The following is a 23,316-nucleotide window of genomic DNA, read 5'->3' on the forward strand; positions in this document are numbered from 1 at the left end:
CTGTCTGTCACTTGGCACTGTGGAGAGACACCCTTGGAGAAGAGGGTTTGCTGAAGAGCACTTACAGTGGCACCCCTCAAGGTGTAAAAGGCAGGGAGTGCAGTCCAGCCCTTCTGATCAAAGGTGCTAACAAGATGTATCTCCTTACTCTGCACGGTAAACCCTCTCAGCAGGTGTCCTCTTTGTGAATGTTTCCAAGGGAAGGGTGTAGTTTGGTCTTCTGAGACTTTCAAAGAAGTCTCCTACATGAGCATGGGGCTGGGCAACACCATTCAAGCAATCGCACGGCATAAAGCTTAGCCTTAAATGATACCTAAACTATTTTACTATGGTCTCATTTTTCCCCTTTGTGAAGGCCACAACCACTTTACATCTTAAATATCAGAAAAAAATTCTGAACACTCATTTTTTTTGTTGCATATTAAATGTAGAAAGCTTCATTTGGGCATGTAGTCAGCCTCCTGCTGCTAGGAACTGCAGACATGGTCATAGTTTTCTACACTGCTATGACTTTTCCCTCCTGCCCTTTTGAAGTTTTACAATATCTGGAAGAGCGGGAACTGACTGACCTCACTTGAAGAGAATTACTGTATGTGCTTTGATTTTTGATACAAAGTCTATTTTAAAGGTACTCCACAGTAGCAAAAAACTAATGCTTGTTGTAACTGAGTGCAAACACTCTTTTAACTTTTACTCTTGGCTAGTAGCAAGAGAAATTTTTGATTTAACTGTGCATGTGGCTCACACTCTGAACAAACTTAGACCATTACTGATATACAAAAATATACCTGCGAAACTTGGAAGAAATTTCTTCTCTCTCTGCCAGCTTACCATGTTTTGTACATCCAAAGACCACACTAGCTGCTTTTGCTCTTTCCCTCCAGAATACTGAGGGTAGGTTGTTCTCTGCTACTTTTTTCAAATTTTTATCAACCACTTTCCTTGTTTTACCTAAGAATGATTGAAACACTGAAGATAAAATGCAAAGTAATAGCACTTCTGTAGTATTTGGCATGCACCAGACAGTTTTGTTTTGTACATGTACAGTTTTCCAGTCATTACCAGTAACCAGAGATCTCCAGTCATTGTTCTAGGGTTCAGAAACATTTTAAAAACCAGAAATTACTACATGTTTACCACTAGTAACTGACACTCAATATATTAGCTGCTTGTCATTGAACAGAAGGGTACTTGGATGGCCTCCTATGTTATAAGCAATTATCTTGCTTACTTCCAAGTAGAGATCAGGCTGGAACAGTAATTGCAGTGTGGAGACTCCTCCCTCACATTCTCCTGAGAGGGTCTCTGCATGATGGTTCCACAGACTTGCCTACCAAGGCAGCTACACAGCACTGAAGCTGTATTTTGACAGGCTTTGCAGCAGGTCTAAACAATACCAGTCAGCTGCTCTCTGTAGGGAACACTAAGAGCAGATTAAGAGCAAGCCCTGAGAAGGCAATCCTTGTCCTTGGAGGCTTTTCGTGTCTGAAGTGCTGTCTAATGCAGAGTAAAATAATGCTGTTTGTTTGAGGCAAAGACCTGTTACAACTCCTGGGGGGGAAACTGTGGTTACAGAGATTTGTGATCTGTAAGCACCAGATTATCAAAGATCTTGCTTGTTCAACCTTTTTGGGTCTTATGAACAGGCAGATATAAGTCAGTATCAGACGGCAGAGACCATACTGACATAGAGGAAGACTTTTACCCCACATTACATAAAAGTACATGGTCATTATGCTAAGTTCTCCAGTACCAAGACATATGGACTTCACCATGGCTCGTGCCATTTGCATCTTTTAATTCACTCTCCTCATGCATCCCTAGGCTGTGGCTGATCTATTCTCCTAATTCAGCCTCGAATGGTACAACAATCAGTCTGTCCTTTTTGCTTCATGCAGAGAACACCATCTTGCAATGGCTCCAACGTTGAACCTTTCACCTGCAAAGTTATCTTAGAAAAATGGTATGAAAAAGTCTATTTCCCATCTGCCTTGAAACAACCCTATGCATGATTCATAGCATAAAGGGGTTTGAAGGTTCCCTACTCACAGAACCACAGAATAACCTGAGTTGGAAGGGACCCATAAGGATCATTGAGTCCAACTCCCAGCCCTGCACAGAACATCCCCAAGAGTGCCTGACAGCACTCTCCAAACACTTCTTGAGCTCTGCCAGGCTTGGTGCTGTGACCACTCCCCTGGGGAGCCTGTTCCAATGCCCAAACACCCTCTGGGGGGAGAACCTTTTTCTAATATTTGAACCAAGCCTCCTCTGACACAGCTTCAGGCCATTTCCTCAGGTCCTGTCCCTGGTCACCACAGAGCACAGATCAGTACCAGCCCCTTCACTTCCCCTCACGAGGAAGTTGCAGATTGCAACAAGGTCTCCCCTCAGTCTCATCTTCTCCAGGATGAACAGACCAAGTGACCATGGCCACTTCTCCTCCCTCATGACTAGAAGAAGTCTAAATAAATGCCTGTGTTTAGATGTTGAGCATACTCTTGAGCCTTGAGCAGCCACATACTGAGCCCAACTGATCCAGCAGCACATACGGGTTGTTTTGAGGTGCTCAGCTACTTGCTGACAAGTACACCCATATTTACAAAGGAATTTCAGTGCTGATCTGCTAGACTTTCTGAAAACAAGGACTTAATACAATTCATGGTGTTTGAACATCCCAGTACCCAGGACAGAAAGCAGGAAATGCTCAGTGTCATTGAAATTGTGTCTACAGGAATGAAAGGGGCAAACACTCCAGTATGTGTCAAAAAAGTAAACGTAAAAGAAGACTATATTGAAAATGTGTAGACCTATGCACTTTTTCAAATCTGTACCTAATCCTTTCCCACTCAGTGGTTTGCCCAGGCCAGAAAAGTATTCCAAAGCCATTTTAAAAAACCACTTGCTTAAATATTAAGGGTCAGGCAAAAAGTAATGGTTTGGACTTATCCTCTGAGATTCCCTTGGGTACTACAGATATGTGTCTCATCACATGTATGTGTGTCACAATTGCATGAGTTTGTTATGCTGGCTGTGTCACACAGTCCAGCCTTAAATAAACCCCACCAGAGAAGGAGAAAGTCTAAATGTAGGTGAAGTACCCACACTCAGTGTAAGGTGGGAATTGCCAGACCCCTGAATTTGTAAAGCAATATGTAATTTACTTTGAAACAGAAATAAAACTTTAATATACAGGTGTTTAACATAAATTTGTATTTGCAGCCTCACTTACTACACATAATTTTTTCACTGCAGGCAAGCCTTTGTAACTCATAAATGATCACACTGATGACAAAGTAGTCAAATGTGTGCAAACTTGGAAGATTTTTTTCTTCTTCTTCTTTTTTGCCTTGCTAAACAGCCTTACAAATGTTGTTAGAGCTATAATGGCAGTTCACATGGCTCCCTGAGCAGTTTATAATTCTGCATCACTGCTTCCCCAGGTTTTGTATTGGGATTACTTTCAAATTGTACTTAAATCATTGCCATCTCCATTGAATTCTCAGAAAGTGATTTAGCATTTCTTAAATTCTATTGAGAACTCTCCACTCTACAGGCACAGATCAGCGCTGTTGCCAGAACAAGTAAACTCGACGCATACGTGTCTAATCCCGTCCTCTTAAGTGTCTGATTTACAATGTGACTAATTGCATTTTTAGATTCCCAACACTCCTGGCACCAGTTTCTGCTACTCCACAAAAGGAGCCAGTTTCATAATTACTCCGTATCAACCCCATTGTTGGGAAATCAAATTCTCAGGGAACTCTGCGGATAGCACACTCTGTCAAGGCACTCTTGTTGAAATTGCTGCCAGCATGATGTCTTTCACTGTTAGTTGTTCCTTGATGGAATTTAATAAATATTCATTGGCAGAGTGCAGTGTAATTGATTCAGTCACTTTCATTTTTATCAGCTCTGCAGGATGCCACAGCCTCTGCAGAAAATCTCCAAGATTTGCTAAAGGTTGACAGTAAGAAGCTTTGGAGATTCACTTGGAGAAGAGAAAGGAGGGAAATAGTATCTCTTATCGCCTTGTCTAACATACACTGTCAGGAGGAAAAAAGTTATATGGTTCTTTGGATGAGCACTGTGCCTTATATAACACAATTTCAAAATTCATAAATTCATCAAGTGTAATATTAAAAGAGATGGTATGACATAAAAAAGGTTTATGATTAGAGAATATCAATTTATCATGAAAACAGTGCTTTCCAATAAAATGTGGATATTTCACATTAATATTTATTTATATCCATCACAGAGAAAATTTCCCATTACTCATAAACAGTGATTTGCATTTACTTTCAGCAGTCTCCACATCACACACTACAAGCTGAATCCCTTGCAACTCTTCCATAAAGATTTTTCTCTCCCCCCACAGTACCACACCTACACTGTGGTACGTTTAGAATCACTGCAATTCTGTGTTTAAGCTATCACATTTCTGCAGTCCTGTTGATGCCTTAGGATTTTAGCATCACTGTTCATAGAATTAGGCCTTGTACACCAGCTTTTTTGAAGAAATGGTCAGTGTTGAATTTCAATCTAATATACATCCTCAATAAAAAGCTGTCAAACTGCCATATGTATTAATAAAAAAAATGCAATAGATACTGAACATATTTCCTGTATAAAACAACATTTTTCTGCTATCAGTAGGGGCTACATACTTGTAGTTGTTATCCCACTAAAATGGGACTTTGCATTTCATTTTATTATTTCTTTCAGTTTCCTTTTAAAAATGCTTCATCTTCAGAGTAACAGCCCCACTGCCTGGATCCAACTGGCCTGTTAGTCTAACTATCACCAGACTGATTTTCCATCTAGTTTTTTAAGAAATCTCTTAGTGGCACAAAAAAGAAGTACATAGTGCCAGGCTCTGCACCTACCAGAATGTTCTTTTGTAAGTATATAGTTTAAAAAATATATACTATAGATACTATAGATTCAATTGTCTATTTGTAGACACTGATGCAAAAATAACTCAATGGCACTGATAAAGAGAGTTACAAAGGTGTTAAAAACATCTATGCTGGCAAACTCAGGCTTATGTTTGTTTCTTTTTGGTATCTCTTACATTTTTTATATTTACTTTACATTTACTTCCATAATTACACACTGTGAAAAGAAAGCAAAAAGATCTAAAAAACGTTTTTTCTCTCCTTCTTTCCTTTTTTGATGTGCACTTACTGGAATGCCGGTGAAGGTAACAGGAGGCGACTGCCAAGAGATGCTAAAGCTACTGCCATTGGGAGTGAATTTTGCTGACCCTGGAATGTTCACCGGAGGAGTGGCCTGTGTGAAAAGAAAGTATTATTCCAGCAAGAAGAACCATTCCTCTTCTGAAGCATTTCAAAGATCTTTCATTCCTTGAAATGGTAAATCTGTGAGAGATTTCCAGGGTATGAAAAAACTCCATGGTGACAAGCATTTTACCCTTGTGAGAGGGATAATCATGGATAAGCTAGTAAGGAAGGGAAAGAGTTATATATATACCACTGTTCTTAGACCTTGTTTAGAGAAAGATGATTGCTCTCAGAAGAATCCATAGAAAACTTCTAAGAGCTAGAGCTGCTAAAAAAGCAGACAAAATCAAATATTGCATACAAGTAACTTTAGAAACAGTGCCAGCAAGAAGCAAAAAGCTACTTCACAGATGATCACCTGTCCCACAGTGATAAACAGGGCCACATTTAAACTCATGGCAGTTGTTTGACACAATTTTAGTGTGGATAGCAAGGCTTCTTGGATGGCAGTGATTAGCAGTAAGCGTTGTCCATTTCATTTATCAGACAAATGTTAACAATCATCCCAATTAAAACAGTTTTTCCTATCAAAAACAAGGAGCTGTAAATCATCCTTTTGATTCAAAAACAGCTCTTGAAATACTAAACTAAAGCAAGTATTTGAAGGACTCCTGGGCTCCTTGGAGTCCTATGTTCTTCGAATCCAGGCTGTAATACCCAGTGCTGCCCTGGCACGCAAGTGCGATGACCTGAGCACAGACTGTTGGGCATTTTTCATCTTGTGCCTTTCCTTTGGTTTTCTCACTGGGTTATGAGGTTCCATGAATTTTTCCCTGACTCTTTTTAATCCCATTTAATTTTCAGAATTATGAAATTCATAGTTCTGCAGCTACCCTGCCTAGCAGGAGTGTGAGCAGCCAGCATGAACAAAGGCTCACTTTGACCCTTGAATTTCAAGCTGTCACCATAAAAAAAACCCTCCTTGGTTTAAACTTACAAAGAATTTGCTAAAATGAGTTTTCACTTCTGCCTTTCAGTTAACTGTACATGACAATAGCACAATACACTCATTTAAGCGTTGTGTTTGGAGCTGCTGAAATTGCTTCAGGAAGAGAGTGCTTACTTCCTTGAGCCACCAGGCAGAGAGGACTGATGACAAACTACAACCTGATAAAATTAAAGATAAATCTTCCAAGTAAATAAGGGCTGAAGCAATCCCCTAGAGCCTTTCCAGGCAAAGGAAGGTGAGACCACCATATGCCTCTGTGTATGGCAGCAATGCTCTGTGGGCTGCCAAGCTGCTGACAGCTCCAAGAGAATCCACACAGACATTTAGAACAAACATCCACTGAGCTCCAGAAAATATAAAAACCTCTCTGAAAGGCATCAAGAGCAATTTGGCAACTTCAGATGGTACCAGTAGTTCTTCATCATAACCCTGTTCAAATGTGAAAGAGTGAATGACCACAGAGCTTCAGACAGAAAGAACTGCAGAGAGCTGGATGAGCAGTGAGGCAGCACTGCCTCTGCTCAGCATTCCACAAGGATGGCAGCTCAAACCCAGGGTCAGCACAGCAACTTCCTCAGGCATTTGAATAAGACCTGGAAGGGGAATCCTAGATGCTGAAACAGTACAGTAACAGTAGAACTGAAACAGCTGCCTGTAGTTCCTCTGTAGTTAAATTTAACAGGTACAGGCAATAGTTTTGTAAAGAAACATGAAGTTTAAAACTGACACAATTTGCAGTTGCTTAAATACCACAGTGCTCAATTCCTGTTGCTCAGTGCCTAAATATCTACCTCAGACATGATCAGACTTAGATGGTCAATCACCTTGTTCACTTATTTCCTAGATGTGCATCTTTGCTGATCAAGCCCAGTCAGCTTTGTCAGGCTAACATTTTAGCCAATCTCTTCCATAAGGTAAGACCTGTAACATTACAACCGAGAACTTCTATACCCCAACCCCAATTTGCTTAGAGACCTCCATCTAATTGCCAATCAAAATATATTAATTAATAATTTGTATTAATTTATCTATTTATTTTTGCCAACATTACCCTTATACCTGAAATAGCCCGTGCTCATCCTCTTCCCCTCTCATGCTTGTCCTTTCACTTTCTTCCCAGGCAGCAATTCCATCCTCTTCTCATCCCTTGCTTTGCCTGAGGTATCAGTCCCAGGGCTGGAGAGGCCACCCATGTCCTCTCTGCCCTCTTTCTACTTCTTTTGGTTGGAGCCCATCACATCAAATTTGGCTGATCAGAACTCTAAGTCAGGATTTCAGCTGAAGCTATATGGGGTATAATGGCATTAAAAACCCTTGTCTCTCCCAGATAATTCTTATCCAAGAGAGCTGACAACTATTTTTTCCCCCTTCACAGCTCTGTTGTTGTTGGCTCAGTCATCCTGTGCTCAATCAATGAACATAGATTTCCTTCTTACATAATTTTCTAACTACCCTAGTTTACAGCAGAAAAGTCTCATTAGTTGCTTAGATGCAGGATTTTGCATGTTCTGACAGTAAACTGCACCTATTAGTCTTAAGATCACCCAGTCACGTAAGCCAGCTCTATAACCCTCTTACTCCTGATGTCTCCCAAGTGAAGTTTTTTATAGTATTTGTGTACTACCAAAATGATTTAAGAAAAGTGAGACCAGGGACAAGAACAGCTTTTCATTTAACTCCACTAATGACATTCAAAGGCCCTTTCAAAATAACTCACTGCTGTTCTCTGTGACTTTCCAGCTCCTCCTCCTACACTAAATTTAATCTCCTGCTTAACAAATACTGCCTGTATGTTTGAAGATCAAATGCTCTCCTTGAATCCAGAGAGACTTTTCTTTAGCTTCCTGTATTGTTCTAGCATCATCTTTCCCTGCGGTTCCCCCAAAAGAGTTTGCCTCAACTGCTATACTTCCCAGAATTTCTTCAATTATTCTTCTAAATCATTCCTCACCCATAGGACAGGGTCAGGGAAGAGCAACAGGACTTTCCTCACTTTCCTCATGTCTTTCTCACTGCAAGAAGTCTATTTGATGTTTTCTAATCATAAAGGAAATGGCAATTAACAGATCTCTTCAGGATTTTTGAGATTGAGTTTTGGGTTCTGTATTTTTTCCCTCTTTTTTTTAAACAGGAATCCTGTGATGACCAATATTCAGCCTCCGCTACCCAAGCTCCTCGAGCTGCTCCCAGTGAAGAAATCTCCACTTTCTCTCTGGTTGGTGAAATCTGAATCTCCACCTTGCCTTCTGACCCTTCTTTCAGGGCTGAAGGGATCTCAGCAGAGGATGCCACTGACCTTTTCTATGGAAGCTGCTTCCTTTTTCAGGACAGCCTGAATGCTTGAGCAGGGACCCTGCCTCCTGCTTCCAATTAGCAAGCTGTGAACAGTGTGGACTGTGTCACTACTCACTGATGAAATTAAGCATTGAAACCAGAGCAACCTGAAAAGCCCACGCGGCTCAGACACTTGTAGTCTTACGTCATGGAATACATCAATTCAAATCCAATTCTAAGACTTTAAACACTTGAATTAGGCAAATGCTTTGCTCAGAGGCTGCTAATAAAAAAGGGCTGAGTAGGTCTCCAAACAGCAGGGCAGACTGTTGTGACTGCAAATCCCAAATGAACCAGAACTCGTCATCAGCCTAGATTTGTCTCACTCTCTGAGGCAGGGCTTAAGCTACACTGAGAAGCAAATCTTTCTCCTAGCTGGTTTCATCAGCCCCCAGGTTGGCATGCTACCTAATGCAGCTTCCACCTGTGTTACCAAGCTTCCACCCATGCTTTTCAACATGCACAAAAGTCTAAAATAAGCCTGTGAATTTTCTATAGCTCCCTCTGACCTTTTAGTAGGTGTGCTTCAAACACACCACAAAAGTTTTATCTGCACAACACTATGTATGATAGTTACTGCATCTGATAAATTTAACAGAGCTCAGTTCTCCAGTGCATATGCAGGTCATGGACCACACAACTTCAAAGGCTCTGTTCTTTTTTTATCTTACAGTATCCAGACCAAAACATGTCAAGTTTTAGTGCAGTTTTATAATTAATGCTTTCTGTTGAAACTTAGCTGGAATGTTTTAGAACAGCAGTTTTTGCCATTTGAAAAGCATCACCCTCAAAAATAGGAAGACACCATATTTGCTTTCTCACTCTTCCTGCTCTACTTCACAACTGCAAACTGACATTCACACTGCACAAAAAGAGGAAATGAATTGTTCCTGGCGTCCTTTGGGTACTTGTTGACACTTCAAGCAGAGCTTGTACTTGTTCAACAAAAACAAAGTTGAAATGAAGACTCTGGGAGGGATTCGGCTGACTTGATGGGAATTTTTACAACACAGGAAACCCCATCTGAGCATGTCACCTTGGGTTCTCCTTACAGTCAGTGAAAATTGAACTGATGTAGGCAGTGGGATACACTGATCAACTCTTCTCAATCTGAAGTATGTACCTATGTGTGGCTGGATAAATAGCACCCCAAAATCGAACAGCTGTGGCAGGCACATAAACAAACAAACAAACCAACAGTGAGCTCAGAAGAATACATCTCAGTTTCAATTAAAAAAATGCCTTTAACTGCTCTGAACACCTTTCAGCCCATTAAAACCCAAACATTGTGATGTGACATTTCTTTACACATTAGTGACATTAGTGTAATCACTGGAGCTCACAGCACTGGTGTTACCTGGTAAGCATGGTCTGTGTGTACGAGGTAGAGGTTGGTAGGAGCTGAGCGGCTCAGAGGTGTCATCGCTTTAGTCTCAGTTTTGGCACAGGAAGTTTCAGGACGGATTGCGTCTTGGGTGGGAAAGGAAGGAGGAGATGCTAAAGATGGAGAGACTGGGGAAAGACTGCTTAAGCCATCAGCTACTGAGTCCGTGTTGAGCCTGATTTCTGTATAGTAAAAATCCTCCTCTCCATCACTGTAGTCAGACTCTCCTACACGCCTGTATCAAGAGAAAGAAGTAGGAATTGGTTGAAAGCCAGAATGCTGAGATAAATTTTAAGTTCTAGATGTATGAGCAAATATATTCCTATTGTCAGTAAATAAGTATTTGCAGTTTCAACCTTTCTTACTCTATCTGCATTCTGACTGCAGGTAAGGGGAAGAGGAAAATCATCTATTCTGAAGGGAAAAGAAGTGGGAATTACTTTTTTCCCTTCTCTGTGTTATTCTTGACAAATTCTTTCACCTTGGAGTAGATGTTTGACTCCTTCAGATCAAGTATCAGCTTCTCATTTGTAACTATTGTAAAGTTAACAAGAATCCCAATGCACTCTGTCTTTGAAAGTCACAGCAAAGATAACAGACACAAGCAAGATATACTTCATGTCACAGCAAATAATATGCAATCCTATCAGAAATTAAATTTTACCAAATATACTCATGGCTGCCATTCACTGTAACTTTCTGTAACATAACAGAAGAATTTGCTAGAGAGCAGTCTCACCATGCAACTCAGACACAGAGAAAGCACTCATATGGGCTGGCTTGCCATGGCCAGGACTTTCTGGTCCTGCCCTCTAGAAGCAGACTTATTGAAGGAGGGCACATAGGAGGTTTAATTGCCTTAAAGTTTTATCTGATGTGCATTTGAGCACAAGTGCTAACAGTCAAGCAACCCAGTCAAAGCAGTACCTCCAGCAGACTACATTACCTTGAAGTTCAAACCAGAACTTGTTGAGAGAATATAGGTCCAGCAGGTTTGAAAGGCTCTACCAGAAGTACCATCCATCAGAATGCAGCCAGTCACTCACCAAAACTACTCTTTCCAGAAAAGTTTCTAACTCCAGCAAATTACAGAAAGGTTTTGCTATTTACTTCTCCCTCTCCCACACCACAGAGGATATCCCCATAATATAAAGCACAAATCAACATTCCTAACTGCATTTTGAGAGACATTTTCTCTGTTTCCCACAGCCTTACTCTTAAGCCCAACAGTAATTGCTGACCTCTTCAAGACCATCCTGAGCTCCAGATTTTTCTTGTAGTGGCTTTAATTTTTAAGCTGTGGTTAACACAGACCTACAGAACAGAGATTCTATTTTCACCTAACATGTGAAGACTGTGAATCCCCACTGCAATTATAAATGAGACAGGTACATCACTCAGTGAACTGCACAGGAGATATCAGTTGCAAACTAAAGCTCTGAAACAAACTTGTGTCCTAAAAGATTCATTTGCTTTTGCTTCTAGCCCAAGTAACATACATGTGTGTCCTGGTTTTGCCTGGGCTGGAGTTAATTTTCTTACAAGTAGCTGGCACAGAGATGTCTTTTGGATTTAGGATGAGAACAGCGTTGATAACACACTGATGTTTTAGTTGATGTCAAGCACTGCTTACTCTAAATCAATGACTTTTCAGTTTCCCATGCTTTGCTAGTGAGCAGGGGCACCAGAAGCTGGAGGGAAGCATGGCCAGGACAAAAGGATATTCCATACCATAGGATGTCATGTTCAGTAAATACATGGGAGGGAGTTAGCTGGGAGGTGCTGATCTCAGCTTGGGGACAGGCTGGGCATTGGTCAACAGGTGGTGAGAAACCGTAATGTACATCACTTGTTTCTCTTCAGTTTTGTTTTTCTCTCTCTCCCCTTTCCTTACAAGTATTAGAGTCATTAGTATTACTGTTGTTGTTATTATCATCATCAGTGTTTTATTTTGTTTAAGCCATTAAATTGTTCTTGTCTCAACCCATGAGGTTCACTCTTTATTCCTTTGATTCTTCCAGAGAAGGAAGAGAATAGTGAGTGAACAGCTCTATGGTACTTAGATGCTGATGGGGTTAAACCATGACCACATGCAGCTCAGTTTCCTTTTATTTTTAGGTTTCTTATGTGGTTTGTGGTTTTGGTGGGTTTTTGGTGTTAATTTTTTTTTGGCATTAATTCAACTCAGAACTGGCACAAGCACCTGACCTGATGTGAAAAAAAGCTGAAAAGTATTCATGCAAGACCCTGAACCTGTTTACCACAGTGTCATCCTGGATGTGATGTGCAGACAGCACATATGATGTAATGGCACAGGCTGTGCAGGTGACAGGGAAGTGTACTGTGACCTCGAGCTCTATTTGACCTTCCAGCAAAGCTGACAGAATTTCAGGACAGAAAGTGCCTCGCTGTTGGAGTAAGTGCTCATTCACCTTGATGCACTATTCTGCAATTTCTTCAGAAACAGAGATATGAGACACACAAGCCAAGGACAATCCAGTTCATCTCTCCAGACCAGGGCAATTGCTCCTCCTCTATACCACATCCTTTAGACTCCCAAAAAGACTGCTCTCTTACCCAAGGTGAATGGTCCGTATGTGTTTCTGAATCCCTGCAGCTGTGCTCAGTACCTTCCCACAGTTCTTCCATAGGCATTTGAACATCACCTTCATGGAATTCTGAAAATTATGAGTAAAGCAACATTAGTTGTATGGAAGTTGTAGGGATATTAGGAAAAATTTCTTCCCTGAAAGGGCTGTCAAGCATTGGAACAGGTTTCCCGGGTCAATGGCTGAGTCACCAAGCCTGGAGGTATTGAAATGACTTGTAGATGTGCTGCCTGGGGACACAGTCTAGTGCAGGGCTTGGCAGTGCTGGGTTAAGGGCTGAAGATTTCTGTGACACTGTAATTCTGTGAAAGTAGAAAAAAACCCAAACTACCCAAACCAGATAAACAGTTAGAAAACACTGTGAAGGTTCAGAGCCTTTGACTCCAAATTTGTAATGATCTAATAGTCTCTTGTCAAGTGTGTCATCCTGCTGAATTTAAGAGAATCCAATGAAAAGCTGCAGGAGCAGCTTGCGACAAAACTTTACCTCTCTCTGGTCATTGGAAACGCTTTTCCATTTTTAGGTTTCAGCTCATCCACTAAGGCAGGTAGATGATATAAAAACTTTCTACACTTCTTTCAAAAAAGCCTTGATGAGGACTTCTCACTTAATCTGGGACACCTTCTTAAATTAAGGTCTTTCCACAACAAGCTCTTATGAATGTTTCTGCTCATGATATCTGCAGCACAAAAAAAAATTGTGCCAGAAAAACAGAGCTTCTGTGATGTCAATATTTGCCATGAGCTGGCACAACCTACTTTTGTTTCACTCAGAAGCTGCTGTGACCTTCTTCAGAGAAGAGAATGAGAAGTTATAAGTCTATGTTCAATATTTTAAAAAAAATACAGGTATAATCTCATTTAAATATTCTTTTTATATTCTTTAATATAACTTCACTGATCCCCACTGAGTTATCATTGATTTAGAGCACAGCCAACAAGGCTATCACTAGGCCAATCTTCAACATTTTGAAGACACTGGAGAAAAGTAGTCTTAAAACAACACTGCTGTTACAAACTCTAGAGATATTTAAAAGCTAATTTTACCCAAAAATGAAACTCATTTTGTACTGTTTAAATACCAAAAGAATTCTAAATAGCTTGTAATTCTCAAAAATAATTTTCTCTATTATTACAGAGCACATTACTAACATAAGGAAGAGCATCAAAAGACTGTATTATTATTCTATAATTTTAGTTACATATAAAACTAAATTAATATATTCATACAAAACTCAATTTTAAAAAAGGGAGGTGGGGAAACAAACACATCCTTAGGGTTAAGTACATTTCACTGTGCCTTGAACAAAAGCTGACTTGGCGCTTTCTTCAATTTGGACCCTTTGGAACTGCATGCCAGTACATGGTTTCAGCATTTGCTAAAAAAATATGATTAGAATATAACTTGAAGAAAATCTCAGCGGATGGGCTTTTTAAAGTCCAGACTGATTGTAGTAGCATGTTCTCATAGCTCCCTGCAGTCTAACATCTCTTGTTACTATTTATCTAAATAAAACATTTGCCACACAAAGCAAAATCCCTGTGAACTAGAACAGATAATGTAATAGACCTATGGAGGGTACATAAATAGAAATATTTGAAAGCAACTTAGAAAACAATAAAGATGGCAGCTGCAAACCATCTGTCTCATCACAGCTGAGTAGAAAGAGTGGTGCTAATAAGATGAAGGTTAACTGAGAAGTAAAAGGCAAACCAGGACACTTCTGCACTCCTACTCCTCCTGTCCCACACATCCCAAATGGTCTCTCTGTTTAGTGCAATGCTCAGCTCCAACTTCTGAATTATTATAACAAAGGTGTCCTCCAAAATACTTTTTTCCTTCAAGCACAAACATTTTCACCTCTTTTCCATGAATAAGGGAAGAACCACATGGGTCAGCAAACAAGTAGCTTCTGGAGCAAGAGGATAAATCTGAACAGGTTTAAACAATCATTAAAACTTCTTCCTGCTGGTGATGAAGCAATTAACTGTCGCAGACTGAGCCAGAAACAAATTCACTAAGGGAATAAATTCTCTGTTTTTTCTCCTTACAAAAAGCCCTTTTACATCTTGCTATGTAAAATTTGTCCTGTTGTGTTGGGAGGGAAGGAAACTTGGACTAGTGCCATCTCTTTGTTTTCTTTTTCTTCCAGATAAGCTTTCTGGCCAGCAACAGTGCTTTTTTGGGGTTAGTTTTGGACTTTTTTTTTTAATGTCATGTTTTATTTAGCCTGCTTTTAGACTCCAACCGAGGATAAATTTGGCTAATGCTAATACTATATCAAAAGCCAACGGGTTTGAGCAGTCTCTCTCTCCTTTTTTCACTCCATGTGTTTGTGCAGAGAAACTTTCACAGTATTAAGGTATCTGACGTGCTGTCAGACAAACAGCACTTTCAGGGAACAAGGAGTATCAAGGCCATAGCCAGTTTTTGTGATGACATGTAAAGGCTGCCTGTTGCATCCTGCACACAGAGAATTTGTCAAAGTAGGACAGAAATCCCTTGAATGGCCAGAGGCAACACCTTCTGGAAATCACTCTAGTGTTTTCTGAGCAGGAGGCTCTGTAGCACCTCACCATCTGGCAGGAAATATGTGGTGCTGATGGCAGCATGTGTGTGCAGGAGGTGATCATGTTGAATGAGACACAGTGACTAGGAGAAGGCCTTATGTTAAATGGATGCCAAGGAAGGATACACAAGCAGTGGTATTTGGGTGACCTGTTCCTTCCTCACAACAAAATAAGCCTACCAACATCCTATCTACCCATGGGTATGGAATTTAACATGAGGCTAACCTTTCTCTTCCTAGGAATGGGTTCATCAAAGAGAAGGTTGCTTGTTTCACCTTCATCAATACCATCATCTGGCTGGGAAGGTGTCCGAAAAGCTTTGAAGCTATCAGCTGACAGAGGTGGAGATGGGGTGGATGGGTTGGACTGGTCACTGGGAGCATTCCAGCTCCAGTATCCACTGCTGCTGGTACTAGAAGGCACAAATCCTCCTTCTTTCCAAGATCCATTCAGGGATTCTGTCAAGAACAACAAAAGCTATGATTACAACAGCATCATTGTGATAGGGCTAAGGAGCTCTTTTTTCTAAGGTTTAGATGCCATGTAATTAACTGCACACTCAGTAAAGGAAAGTGAAAGCATTGGATGTAGTGAAGATGGCCATATCTAACTCACTGCACACAAATCATACATTCCACCCTTGATTTTTATTTTGTTTAAAACAAACAAAAGCAGCAAATTTTCTAAAAAGAAATGTTGCATTTGAACAGATAACCTGTTCTGAAGCATAAATAGCAATAAACTGTCATATATTGCATGCATGATTTAAGGAAAACATTTAAATTGACTTTTAAAGGTCCCTGCAAACCCAAACAATTCTATGGTTTTAATACATCCTCAACCTTCAATAGAATCACATGACTGGTGTGGCACCAAAGCAAGCTCCAAGCCACCATATGACTGACAGGAGATCCCCTGGGAAGAGGACATACACTTTGAGACCCAGAACACTAAGCATGTCCACAAAACCATGACCATCTTCCCAGCAGTAAAACACCAAAGAACACCATAGTTACACTCTGTGCTTTTATAATCTCTCAATACACATGCCTCTGCCTTATCTGAATCTCCACATGGGGTGGTATGTGTCCCACATAGAGGTGTACAGGCATTTGGTTTCAGAAGTGGAGCACACAGACACTGGATCACCTCCACACCTACTCACTGGAGGAACTGCCTCCTCAGTGGCGCAGTACCCTGACCTTACCTGGTAAGAAGGTACTCGAACCAACAGTTTACACTCTGCAGCACCATGGGTGGGAGTAACAGCACTGCCTGTGCAGCCTGAGGCACAGCTTGAGCCATGCTTCACATGCAGGGGTCCCCAGGCATTAGATACACTCTCACCAGCCCCCGAAGGGCTCCTGGCAGCAGAGCAGTATGTAGGTCATCAGCTCAGCCAAGGCATGGCCCGAGCACATCCAGGGTGCAGCCACAGGCGGCTCTGCCAGAACCTCAGGTTCTCACAGGGCTTGGGCAAATGCACAGGCACAGTTTAGGTGCGGCTTCTCCCTAGTTCAGGCATTGGAAGCTTTTCCCAATGACACTGGAGGTGCCTGAGTATTATGCAATACCTGACTTTGTAGCTGGCAAGCAAATAACACCTTATCTGTTCATGAAACAATATTTAAGTGTGAGACAAGTCCTTTCAAGCCAGTGCCTGTCTTTGAAAGATCTGCAGAAGTCACTCCTTCATTCCTTCCCAATTTCTTACAGATAAATTTAACTAATGATATTGGCAAGAAAGTGTGCTATCAAAAGCTTACTCCCAAACCAATGAATTTTTTGGTTTTTTTCTCTTAATTCAGTTGGTTTTGGAGAAAATCCTTAATGACTAACATCAGCTGCTCAAAAAAACAGAACACAGTGCCCCCTTGAGTAGGCAGCAGTACTGATTTACTGATCAGGACCACACAGAATAAATGGAATTGATCCTCCCCCTCCACTCGGCCCAGTTCCTCTTTGGAAATGACATACATACACATTTCTGGTAGCTCCTAAGTTAACATATGAAAATGTCATGTTTTTTCTCATGATTACAACCTTCATGTGACTGTAATAAAGGCGGGTTTTGTTTCTTTTAAATATTTGGTATTTCAGTCTTGTGCCAAAGCCAAAAAATACATCTGGTATCAACTTGTGACCTTAGCATAGCTTAAAATTTCCATGCCTTCAGAAAAACAAAGAAACACTCTTTCAGCTACTACTTTCTGACACAGTTAAGGTGGTACTTTGTATTCTGAGTGTTTGCAGCTTCTTCTCACCTTGCTGCGAAAAAGATGCAAATCTACAACATTTTTTAAGTAGCATGGAAATGACTGAATGAGGTTGACAACAGGAAAAAACCAAACACTGGTTCTCATTCATACTAACGAATCTGTCAATGTAAAGAAGTTTAATCTATAAATAAATGCAACTTACTCTTATTTTGGGGCTCTTTTCACATTGCTGGAGTTGCGTGAAAGAGAACCAGACCAAATATTATTCAGCTGCAGAGAAACAAGGGCCAAACTCTGATCCAGTTTACATGGGTGATCATTCCCAGGAATTCCAGCACGGATCTGACTTTAATATTACTGCTAATGTTATTTTTTTTTTTATTTCTAGGCAAAATTCCATTTGTTTTAACAAATGGTCCTTTAATTATATTGCTACTTACTGCCCTTTTATGGAAAAGCATGTATAAAAAACTAATCACTAATACATTTATTGCTTGTATTACTAGGATCAGAGCCCAGCTGTGCAACACTAAATAAGCTTTAAATTATCAAGTCTTTACACTCCCATTTACGACTTTAGTAAGCCTTGACTAAGGCAAAACCAAGATATTCAGGGAAAAGGTGCCCAAAACCAGCTTCAAAATCTTGTCTGTGACTACTGAAAACATGTGAATTACTTTTTCAGGCTAGTCTTCCAGCTTTTGGGAAACAAATCGACAAGCTATATGAAGAAATATCAAAGAGCACTCAGACTATGCTAAGAAATATCAAAGGCAGTTAAAAGCCACAATTTGCCTATTAGTAATTCAAAAGGGCTTGTTTGGAAGATCTTTCCAAACAGCTGCAGCTAATGTGCACTGCTGCTCCTGACAAGTGTCACCTGCTCAGACTGTCTAAGGTGGCAGATACTGCTTCACGGGCAGCAGAGCAGCTCCCCAGGACAGGATGCAGCAGGGGACACGTGTGTGCCCTGGCCACGCCAAATCCCTGCCTGCCACATCAAGCACAGATCCATCTTCAGCTGTGGTTTTGTCTATGAGCTGAGCAGCTGGAGAGCAAGTGTGCATTTACCCTTCTGCTGGCCTTTCCCAGGGGCTGGCAACATGCTGTCCTGAGGAGTGACAGTCACCAGGGATGTCACTGCCTGAGGCTTCCCAGGGCTCCTCAGAGCAGTGGCACTCCAATAAACACCTCTGGCTTTCAACACTGGAAAGCACATGAACAAAGGCCATGGGTGTTCAGGGCCAGAATCGCAACTAAATGCACATAACTTACATTTTCTGAAAATAAATGGAAAAACCACAGCATTGACATCTGCTATGAATTTCTTTAAGATCATTCAGTGGATCATGCCTGTTCCCTAGAAGAAAAGCAAGTATTCCTCAATCTTCCAATTACTGGCAGTAAGAGAACATCTAGTGGATTTTTTAGCAGTTACAAGTGAGTGAGAAGTCAGTCATACAAACAATGCCAAGGTACCTAACAGGGGTGTCCTAATTTAAATTACTACTTAAAATAAAACGCTCCTAAAAATCTATTGTAACTCCAGTCAATCTTGCATAGATTAATTATATTTCATTACCAATCTCTTCATTACCTGAAACTTTTCATATTTATTTGTGTGTCTTCTGCTATACCATGAATGAAGTAGCCTTTAAACAGATTATGGATTTGATGGAAAATCATCAGAGAGTTACACACAGCACAGGAACTGGAGGTGCAGAGAGACTTCTTGCTGTGCAGATTGCTACTGCACAGCCTCTCAGCCAAAAGCTGTGATCTGGAAGTGCTTTGCCTTATCGTGGCTTTAGGTAACATCTGATCTCATTTCCATGGAGTAGATGACAAGAAAAACTGAAATCATGTTTCCTGGATGTGGCACTCGGGACGCAGTTTAGAGGTGAACATAGTGGTGGTGCCAGGTTGATGGCTGAACTTGGTAATCTTAGAGGTCTTTCCCAATCCTAACCATTGTACAATTCTAGGACTTTGCAAATGCAAACAAGCTCTTTGAAAATTATGTGTTTCACTGAGGTCAAGAGACTTTTTGAAGTGCTCATATCCCAATTATGGAATGGGCATTTCCCATTTCATAAACTAGAGCTGCTCTACATTTAAAGAAAACGTTTCTTTTCATTTCTGCCAGTGCTGCACCAAAGACTCTGACTAGGTTGGAGCAAGCTCAAGTATGATCCCCAACATAGCAGAAGACAGCCACTCACCATTTGTTCTCCACCATGGAGAACTGGAAACAAGCTGGAAACAAGCCCCCCGATAAAGGGCCCTGGCACCCCTTCCCGCAGCCCCTGGCTCCAAAGGCTTACCATTGGGTCGGACAGGAGGGCTGCGGACCAAAGGGCTGGTGGATAAACTGGTGAGTACCATGGCTGCTGTTACTTTATCCATGTCCAGTTCTTCCGAAGATTTCCTGAAACACAGTGAGTGGGAGGCAGGAAACACATCAACAAAAAATGTCATTTTTTCTTAGTGTTGCTTTTTTTGGTTTTGTTTTGTTTTTTAATACCAGCCCAAATCCTAAGCCAGCACAGCATAGTAACAAAAGCAAGCTGCTGCACAGAGTTCTTCAAGCATTGGTCTTCTGGCAATTTGAGCACATCAAGAGGCTTCTATAAGCAAACTAACTCAGGAGAAATAGGAGAAGAAGTGGGGAAAGAGAATACATCGTTGTATAAAATTTTCAGGATTACTGTGACTTTTTGTAAACTTGACTTTGCTCCTTTTTTATTTTTCAGGATTTCAGCTATTCATATTCTTAGAGCTAACTGCGTTTCTTGGACGAACACATGGAGATGCAGAATTGGATAAGATTACTAACAACAATAACAACATACATTAGTTGGGTAAAGAAAAACCGTGAACTGGAAGTACAGGATGTGAGTTTGTGGCTTCTGCTTAACACAATTAACGTTCCCATACGCTCTCCAAAAGACTGATCCTAAATTTTTCCTGGTCAGATTAAAAACCAAATATTTAAAGTAATTAGGAAACTGGCATAGAAATGGTGCAGGAGGGATAGGAGGATAGGGGAGAGAAAGACAGAGAGGGGGAAGGAGAGAAAGGTTGTTTTGCAGGTGTGATGAGTGCCTGAACCAGCATGATGGCACAGGGGCCCATTGCTGCCTCAGCCTGGTCTTGCTGGGAACCTGTGTAATTCAGAGGAAAGGACATGGAGAAGGGGTAATAAGGGAAAGGAGAGCAGCGAGCTTTCCAGGGAAAGGAAGAGAAGATTTGGACAATGGCAAATGCCACCAGGAACCAGGATTCAGTTATCCCCTGCTCAAGGAGTCATAGGGGGTTTTTTAGGCCATGAAGGAAATTTTTTTTGTCTGTAAAAATTATATTCTGTCTTTTTTACCCAAGAGTAACTGTCCTGTGATGTAAAATTTCTGAGAAGTCAATGCACCAAAATAAAACTACCAAACCCACTACGTTTAGCAGACTTTTGCTTTCTGTTCTTGTGGGTTGGAAATACTTGTGGGATTTCCACCTTGTGGGTAGAATCGAAGTAGACAACTTTTTGAAAATGTTTGCTTTCAACATATAACTGATCATCCAAAATCATCTTCTCAATTCCTAGATACCAAGTTAATTTCATTCTTACAAAAGGACACTTCCCACCTCCACTCCCCCTTCCTGTATTCTGCTTTCTGGTCTCTGGATATATCTCCGTGCCTTGTCAGGAGCTCTACTGAACAGATCATGTTGAGTCTAATTTAAAGCCCAAGATAAGAAGTGGTCAGATACCTGCTGTTTCCCATCAAGTCAGTAAGTCACCAAGAGGGTGCACTCCCTTTTCTGGAATCCTATCTCACCCATCAGGTGGAAGGTTCATTAACTGGAAACTACACTACAGTCAAAGGCTCTTGGTATTTTAGTGAGCAAACCTTGAACTTGCCCATGAAATGGTTCACAGCTGCTTTCTGGCTGATGCAAGGACCCACACAGATGCTGATGAACACTCTCCCACGCCACACAACAGTTTAACTCTCACAACTGTCTTTTGCAACACATCAGTGCCTGGAACTGAAGCACTGATGACGGTTCCTGCTGCATTCTGATTATATCTGTAGAAACCCCTCTTTCCTCCAGCCAAGGCTTCTGCAAACAGCACAGCAGCCATATGGTCATCATCAAGTACTGGAAAAGTCCTGGGTATCTGCTATAATCAGCTGAATCCTGAATCTGTCACTCATTAGCTCCTCATGCCTGCAGAGGAGCATTTCACTCAGAATGCCAAGTTGCTCTGGGCTCAGAAGACCCCTCCCCAGGGTTGACATGGAGATCACAGACTTTCTCAAGACCAACACTGCCAGATGATTTTCCAATTCTCTAATATCCCAGTAAGAAAATCTTGTTTCTGAGAAGGCTTCACCTGCTCTGTAGCTCGCTCCTGAGAGACTACACCAACTGTCCTTGTGACTATCTAGCTGTGAATAAACCATTATTATCTGCATTTCTGTAACATATGAGGACAAAATGAGCAAAAGTTCCTGATAAGATGGAGAAGCTGATCACTGGTGTTTGCAAACAGCCTTCCAACAACCAGCCTTCTTCTGTGTGTGTGGCAACACGATTAACATGTTCCCATCCAGGCCCCTGCAGAATTGCAAAATCACACTACGGCAGTTGTTGCAAGTGTTTGCCAATTTGGTGTCAAGATGTCAGAGTACAGACCCAGAGCTAATCCCAAAGTTTCCCCAAGCAGTTTCTTCTAGTTCTGATTTTTTTCTCCCCTCTACAATGATAAGCACTGCTGTTCTGAAAATCTAACCCTTCCTCCAAATAATTTTGCAATGTCCCAAAATTGTCAGCATTGGCATCTGTGCCTAAGGTGAAAGTTTTCAAAAGTAGGCAAAGAATAGGAATAATCATGAGAATCCTAGCCATTTCTAGCCATACTAAACCACACTCTCGCAATTACTGGAATCCTTTTTTCTTCCTGATCCAATTTAACAGGCTAACAGCCCAAATAAAACCAAGTTTGGACTTTTTCTCTGCCCATTTTGAATGACAGTCATTTTTATATTTACTCCTCCTCAACTGCATCCAGCAAACAGGAACACTCTGCTCACACTTCCCAGACACAAGAATTTTACCAGTTACAAGTGCTGGCTTATGTGACTCTGTTCCATTTTTACAGTTTGGCTCATAAATGTAAACACACATATTTTATGTATCACTCAGCCAGCACTGCAGCAGCAGCAGCAGCCTTTGAGATACAGGCAAGGCATAAAACTGAAGACAGCAACCACTTAAGCCCTCTGCATTTAGTCAGCATCACATGTGAGCTGATGCCTTAAGACTGACTGCCCCAGTACTTTCCAGCTTTCTCTGCTGGAAAGCTGAACCTGCACACAGCTGTTCAACACTATTTGGACTCAGAGGGGAGAATAACTTGTTTGTTATGCATCAATTGTTCCCAAAAAATTTATCCCACCATTGCTAAGGCGATTTTCCACAGACTGAAATCATAAGCCCTGATGTTACTGTTATTAGGTGTAATGAAATTTAAATCAGTTGTAAGATCATCTGCTACATCAACTATGAAGATTTCTTCTTTGCTCTAACTTCACATCCCAATCTCCAAATACCATCTCCCACCTTTTGGATGGATGTATTTGTGTCAGCCCAGTCTGCATATGAGAACCAAGCAGTTTTGGATCCTTTCTTTCCAAGTGTTTGTAAATCCAAAGACATGAAATAGCCAGCCAGGCTGGCAATTAAAAGTGTCTTTTTCTTTAACAGTCAAGGCCAATCAGACTTGGTAACTACACTTACTTCTGATCAATCCTTTCCTTGATTTTGATGATGAATTTATTGCTTTTTGATAATAATTTATCGATGCTAACAAACCATCACAGTTTCCTCAGTCAAAGCTCTCTAGAAGGAAAGGCTGGGTTTAAGTTCAAAAAAATGAGAAAGA

The 23,316-nt window shown here is 41.0% G+C and overlaps 1 protein-coding gene across 1 annotated transcript in view; it reads right to left on the reverse strand.

Moving 5' to 3' along the window:
• Positions 1-23,316, reverse strand: part of ZNF704 (zinc finger protein 704) — a 104,448-nt gene that overhangs the window by 18,598 nt on the left and 62,534 nt on the right. The window contains exons 3-7 of the mRNA XM_033051075.2: positions 19,697-19,800; positions 15,379-15,611; positions 12,551-12,651; positions 9,947-10,208; positions 5,191-5,295 (exon numbers count right to left, since the gene is read on the reverse strand). Coding sequence (XP_032906966.2) covers positions 5,191-5,295; positions 9,947-10,208; positions 12,551-12,651; positions 15,379-15,611; positions 19,697-19,800 — 805 coding nt within the window. The remainder of the gene's footprint in view (positions 1-5,190; positions 5,296-9,946; positions 10,209-12,550; positions 12,652-15,378; positions 15,612-19,696; positions 19,801-23,316) is intronic.

This window comes from Catharus ustulatus, chromosome 1 (assembly GCF_009819885.2).
Source record: "Catharus ustulatus isolate bCatUst1 chromosome 1, bCatUst1.pri.v2, whole genome shotgun sequence".
Lineage (NCBI taxonomy): Eukaryota > Metazoa > Chordata > Aves > Passeriformes > Turdidae > Catharus > Catharus ustulatus.